This window comes from Pteropus alecto, unplaced genomic scaffold (genome assembly GCF_000325575.1).
Source record: "Pteropus alecto unplaced genomic scaffold, ASM32557v1 scaffold3, whole genome shotgun sequence".
NCBI lineage: Eukaryota > Metazoa > Chordata > Mammalia > Chiroptera > Pteropodidae > Pteropus > Pteropus alecto.
Genome location: NW_006442484.1, coordinates 24766223 through 24772222, shown reverse-complemented (window position 1 = coordinate 24772222; position 6000 = coordinate 24766223). Strand labels below are relative to the sequence as shown.

Sequence of the window (6000 nt, the reverse complement as noted above, 5' to 3'; positions counted from 1 at the left end):
GAGTCTGATGACCTATGTATTACTTATAAATAATATAACTTAGTATTCCCAGAGATTAAGTGCATATTATATGTAAAATGTAGTGTACTGTGTGGTTAAATAGCCATTTGAAGATAACACATTCACAGTAAGCTCCTGATAGTGACATGTAAAAAATTATTTTATAAAATTAATGTATGGATTTTAAAATGACCTGACAAAAGTATATAGCGTAATACTGGCTATTTGTTGGTCAGTAATCTAGAAATTCAGGAAATTAATGTTTTACTTTGGCCTGTATAAATTTGAGGAAGAATCCAATTATATTCTAATGTACTTTTGTTTTGAAAAGCACTTCGGTGCCTACCTAGCATCAATTCCTTTTCTTATCAAGGATAAGGCATGAGCTATCCTAAATTAATATCAGAGTTAGTTAGTTGTTAAAGCAATTTGCGGGAGGAGGCTAGACTGTTACCTATATCAACATTGGTTACCTCTAAATGTCATTGCATATTTTAAGTTATAAGTTTAACTTGTTATCCCTGATTTGTTTTAAAGCAGTAATATCTGAAATCTGTGCTTAAAATTTACAGTCTCTATCCTAAGATAATCTTTACATACCACAGACATCAAATATTACTCTGACAAGATGGCACCAAGCAGAAATATGGTGATAAAGTTGTAAGTCTCAAAGCAGAGTGAGGAATTCTGGGTAATGACACTTCCTGAGGTGATCTTAAAACAGTGATAAAGAATGTCCCACACACTGTTTGGTGAAAAGAAATACACTACAATTTTACATATATAAATAGGAAAAAAAAATCTATTTTAAAAGAATAAAAATGAAGAGCTTTCCAGTGTCACAGCTCACTTAAAAAATTTTAAATCATGCTTTAAATTTTCAAATATTCCCCAAACACAGCACACCTTAAAAAAAATACCTGGTAAGTATGCAATATTTTGGGAACTGGATATAAGATGAAGCTTTGAAACATGGGAAGAAGGGGAAAATGACACCATTTTTCATTTCAAAGGAACAACACTTTTTTCCTTTAAATTACAAACTAGCACAAGAAAAGCTAAAACACTGCTTTACGAATGGCCATTTACTGTTGGCACTAAGCATAGCTTACCTTTTTTTCTTAAATAACACAGTGAATTTGTAATACCTTGTTATAAAACATGGATCGATTTATTTTTCAAATTTTGTTAGTGTTTTCAATTCTATAATTTAGCAACCGTGGAACTGAGGTATACCTTGTTGAGGGAGGTTAAAGTAATGCTTGGAAGCCTCTTCACTGTACCCCACTTTGATGACTTTATGTACACAGAACAGCAGCACACTAAACATTCACAAGCTGTGTCATATTGGCATTACAATAGTCATTTATAGAAACACAACAGCAAATGCAATAAAAACAAGTTACCCTTTTTAAAATCTGAAATGAAAAGATTTTGATTTAAAAAAAAATAGCAGTAGTTCATTTAAGGAATTAGTGTCTTCTGACAGACATTAAGAAATCTGAAGTCAGTTTTCAAACACTTGATTAGCCAGGTCCAAAGACCCTTGATTTGGAGAGGGCCACATTCTTCATGTATACTTTTTCAAAAGTTCCTTTACAGAGCTTGCAATGTTTCTCTTAGTCTCGTGTCCTTCACGTCTCTGCTACAGGCAATGCCATAAGTCTCCCAGAGCCACAGTTTTAGACGAGGGTCTTCTTTCCGACATGTCCTGGAGACATCCTACTCATTTCACACAGAAAATAAACTGTAAGCAATTTCATTAGCTTAGCAGCTCCAGTTCAGAGTCCCGTTTCTCAGTGTGTACACGTGGTGCAACCATCATAGACTAGATTCTTTGGGAGGAAAGTCAACATTTGTCACCATTGTGACCACTGTTACAATGTCCTCTGTGGTAATGATATTTGTTAGTCTTTGCATCTGAGTAATTCTTTCACCTACACATCCAGCTGATAACCTGGCTTCTGCATCGTGATCCCAACATTCTTCTATCGTTTCACAGAGCATTGCCATCCCCTACAAAGGAAACACATATTCAAACACCACAGCGACTTTTGTTTTCTACTAGGAAATAGAATAAAATGTCCATAAAAATTGGAACTTTTGTGGGTTAAAGAATCTTGTATTTCAAGATTAGCCAAGTATGATATTAGTCAATGTACACATCTGGGTAACTGTTGTATGCAGGAACATTAAGAAAAGCACTGAGAGAAATACAGGGTTTTGTGTTTTTTTTGTTTTGTTTTGTTTTGTTTTAGCACTGAAGACTTACAGCATGTGATTAATCTTTTTAATTCCAAAATTCCCTTATCCATTGTTCAGGAACCAGGTCATCTCAGTGCTATACCCTAAAATGGATTCAAAACTAATGCTAAACGCGGTCTACCCATTTTTTTCTTAGTTAATATCAGCATTTTTATGTTGCATTTAAATAGAAAGGTTAGAAAGCTATCCTTGAGGATTCTCTACATGGTTTTATCCATGTTTCTAGTTACACCTAGACCAAAATACTAGGACAGTACTGTTGCATTCTTCACCAACCTAGTCTCTAGTTCTAGAGCATCCTTAAGAACTTGAAAATCTTCCAACCCCAAATCAAAAGGCTAAAATAAACTCTGGAGAGGAAAAACTGGGTGTTTTGCTTTTTTAAATGGCATCACATGGGAAGGGTGGTGATGGGCAAGGTTACCTAACTATAACATGCTCAGAGCCAGGCACTCTTTTTCCTGGGGAAGCCTTCCAAATAGGAGACATCCATACAGGTAACATGGAGATGACAGCCCCCATGTAGGTACTATGACTTCATCATCTCCCTTGTGAGCATAAAAACATAGCCCTAATTCTGTTGTTTCCAGAACTCTAGTACAGAATATCCTATATGAGGATCACCTCCCCAGAAAATCCTCCCAGAGATAAATTAGTCCTCTGAAAAGCATTTTCTTGGAATTTTAAGTGAAAAGCTAACTGTATAACTTACAGCATGTTTCTGCCAATAATCTCTTAAAACAGGCCTCTTTTTTTTATGCACAACAACTTCCTGCATGTCTTCAAGAGATGGATGCTGGCCAATTTCCTCTTCAAATGGCAACATGTACTCATCTACAGGTCCTGAAATGTAAAAAAATATATATACATATATTTTAATTCAACTCTTTCTGACTTCCAAACTGGAACAAACTTTCTAAAACACTCTGTGTATCTATCACCTTTTCCCAATTGTTATATGCTATAACTGATGGACTTATACCACACTGTGACCCAAACTCTAATTTAGGGGAAATAAAAGTCTGTGATTTGGCATGTAACCCTACTAAGAATTGTATAAGGAACTTTCTTATCTATTGTATGAGGAATGGCTATCTCCATTTATATATAGGACAAGGTCAACCATCAACACTTGCAAATATAGTGTCCCTTTAAGGTCTCAACTCTTGCAATTCAGACTGTAAACGGTGGTGCTTCCATCTCTGAAGACTTTGAGTTCAGTCTGTTATAACCATCTTTATCCCAGGAAACACTCAAACCCTCAACACTCTCCACATGAGGAATTATTTGCCTCAGAGTTACACCTCTTTTCTGCCCTCACCAGGACTAACAAAAATATTTAGTTTAGTTTTTTTTTTTTTTAATCACAAACATTCTCTAAACAGGGTTCCCAAGAAGTCAGAATGTGCCTTCAGAGACAAGCAAAATTCAACAACATAAATGATTCCTTTTTTCTTGGGCCTACTCAAACAGGAAAATGCAGATAGGAGTTAATAACTAATATTTGATGAACATTTCTCCTGACCAGGAACTTTATATTATTTACTTCCATTTTACCTTCACAGATTGAAAGTGGCATTACCTCTAATTTTACATCTAAGAAAAAAAAATTTCCATAACTTGCACAACTGTTAAGTGGTCGAGTTGGAATTTGAATCCATCTCTTAATAACTCAGAAGTCTGTGCTATCAATTACTATACTGTCTTTCCTTGACAGAAACCTATCACTAATCAGCAATTTCAGTGACGGATGTGTTTGTATATAGACCTAAACCTTGTACAGGCTCTTGAAATGCACCATATACTCCTGGATAGAAGAATATAAGTTATAAACGATGAATCATACAAGCCATCTAACTCGACTCGCTCTAAATGGAAGAATCCTTGATGCCTCGATAGTCTCTGCCTGAGCACTTCCAGTGACAGAATGCTGACAGTCTATGGCATCTATTTAACCTTTGCTACTTGAGTGTGTGGCCCACAGGTCAGCAGCACTGGCACTGATTGGCAGCTTGTAAGAAATGTAAATATCAGGCCCCAACCCAGACCTACTGAGTCAGAATCTGAATTTTAACAAGATTCCCAGGAGTTTGGTATGCACGTTAAAGTTTGAAAATCACTGAATTGAACCATCAACAATTAGCCATCAACAAATTCTAAAGTACTCACTTCAGCAATGTTTCTTTCTGCCCCAATTTCTGACCTGAGTCAGAAATGCCTGAGTCTACAATTATTTCACAGCACATTCTAGGTATTTAAGAAATATCAGCATCCATCTTTTCTTTTTCTATAAAAACTCCCTTGAAAACCCCTCCTTCCCATCAATAGTGCAATATCTCACTCTTCTGAACTCCCATAGCATTCCCTTGCATTTCTCAGGTATTACATCCATCCAAAAACATTTACTGAATTCCTATGTACCAAGCACTGGGCTAGACAATTCATACTTACCTTACTCTAGAGTCAACAGTCCAAGAAAAAATGTTATCACCTTAATGAAACTTAATGAAACACAAGGGTAGGGCCTTGTGTGTTCTGCATAACATTGTATTCAATGGTTTGCTTTAGAGTTCACGTTAATAAAGTTCTTATGAAATATATTTTCCTATGACATCCGCCATCTGACCTACTTCTGCTTTTATAAATTTACATAATAAATGTACTTTCTCTTCCACTTTGAACCAAAATATACTAAACGGCTTACTCTTCTTCCTATAGACTTCTAAGCTTAAATTATATCCAAGTTGCTTCAGCCTTTCTTAGGTCCTGAATCCACTCCCATGCCAAACCCCTGATTTGGAAGAATGAATGGTTGTCCATTCCTGAGTGCACGCTACTAAATTCCTTTAAAAGCATAGCACCCCATATCAAATTTCGTACCAGAGGTAGTCTGTCCTACACTAAGAAACTATTACAATACTAAGAAAAGAAAGTATTCTTATAGGTGAAGTTGGTTATACCTTTTTAAATAGTCAACGTAATTTCTTCTATGGTCTTTCACAATACACAAAGTTTTTAGGCAATCATAAATTAAAATTTAAAAAAACAGATAAAGCTAATATACATTTTTGGGGGAGTTTAACAGTCAGGAAGTTTGCCTTAGTCTCACATCCAAAAAAAGTGCTGTAACACAACTGAAGAGAGTGGAGACTTAGGAAAAGCACTAAAAACAGTATCTAGAACACTATAATTCTGTCACACCATGAATACAGTATGCAGGTTTATCAATCAATCAGTCAATGCAAACATTTAGATCAGCGGTTCCCAACCTTTTTGGCACAAGAAACCAGTGCTCCTATGACAATCTAATGCCTGATGATCTGAGGTGGAGCTGAGGTGGTGATGCTAGTGCCGGGGAGCAGCTGCAAATACAGATAAAGCTTCGCTAGCTCGCCCGCTGCTTCCCTGCTGTGCAACCCAGTTCCCAAAAGGCCTTGGACTGGTACCAGTCGACGGCCTGGAGGTTGGGGACCCCTGATTTAGAGGACTTGAACAAGGACTTCGATAACAAGAACAAAGAATAGGAATCCTTTAGAAACACGGTGCTGTGCTAGTGAACATTCACAATAATGTCTACATCAGATCAGACTTGTAAAGCTTTAAGGATCTTTAACCTGTAGCATGTCCAATTGTGTGCTCAGTCTGTCTGTTAGAGGATAGAGTGTTAAATTCAGTCTGGTTAGTTAGGTATTGGTTGCCATCACAGAAGTGCTGAACAGAGTCAGGCTGAGTGTC

General features: G+C 36.5%; 1 protein-coding gene across 2 annotated transcripts in view; it reads right to left on the bottom strand.

The window, feature by feature from the left end:
- Window positions 1–1149: 1149 nt before the first annotated feature.
- The window catches only part of ACVR2A (activin A receptor type 2A), an 82746-nt gene continuing 77895 nt past the window's right edge, over window positions 1150–6000 (bottom strand). For both annotated transcript variants that reach the window (XM_006921050.3, XM_015596765.2), the window contains exons 10-11: window positions 2978–3108; window positions 1150–2016 (exon numbers count right to left, since the gene is read on the bottom strand). In XM_006921050.3, the coding sequence (XP_006921112.1) occupies window positions 1822–2016; window positions 2978–3108 (326 nt within the window). In that variant the 3' untranslated portion in view covers window positions 1150–1821. The remainder of the gene's footprint in view (window positions 2017–2977; window positions 3109–6000) is intronic.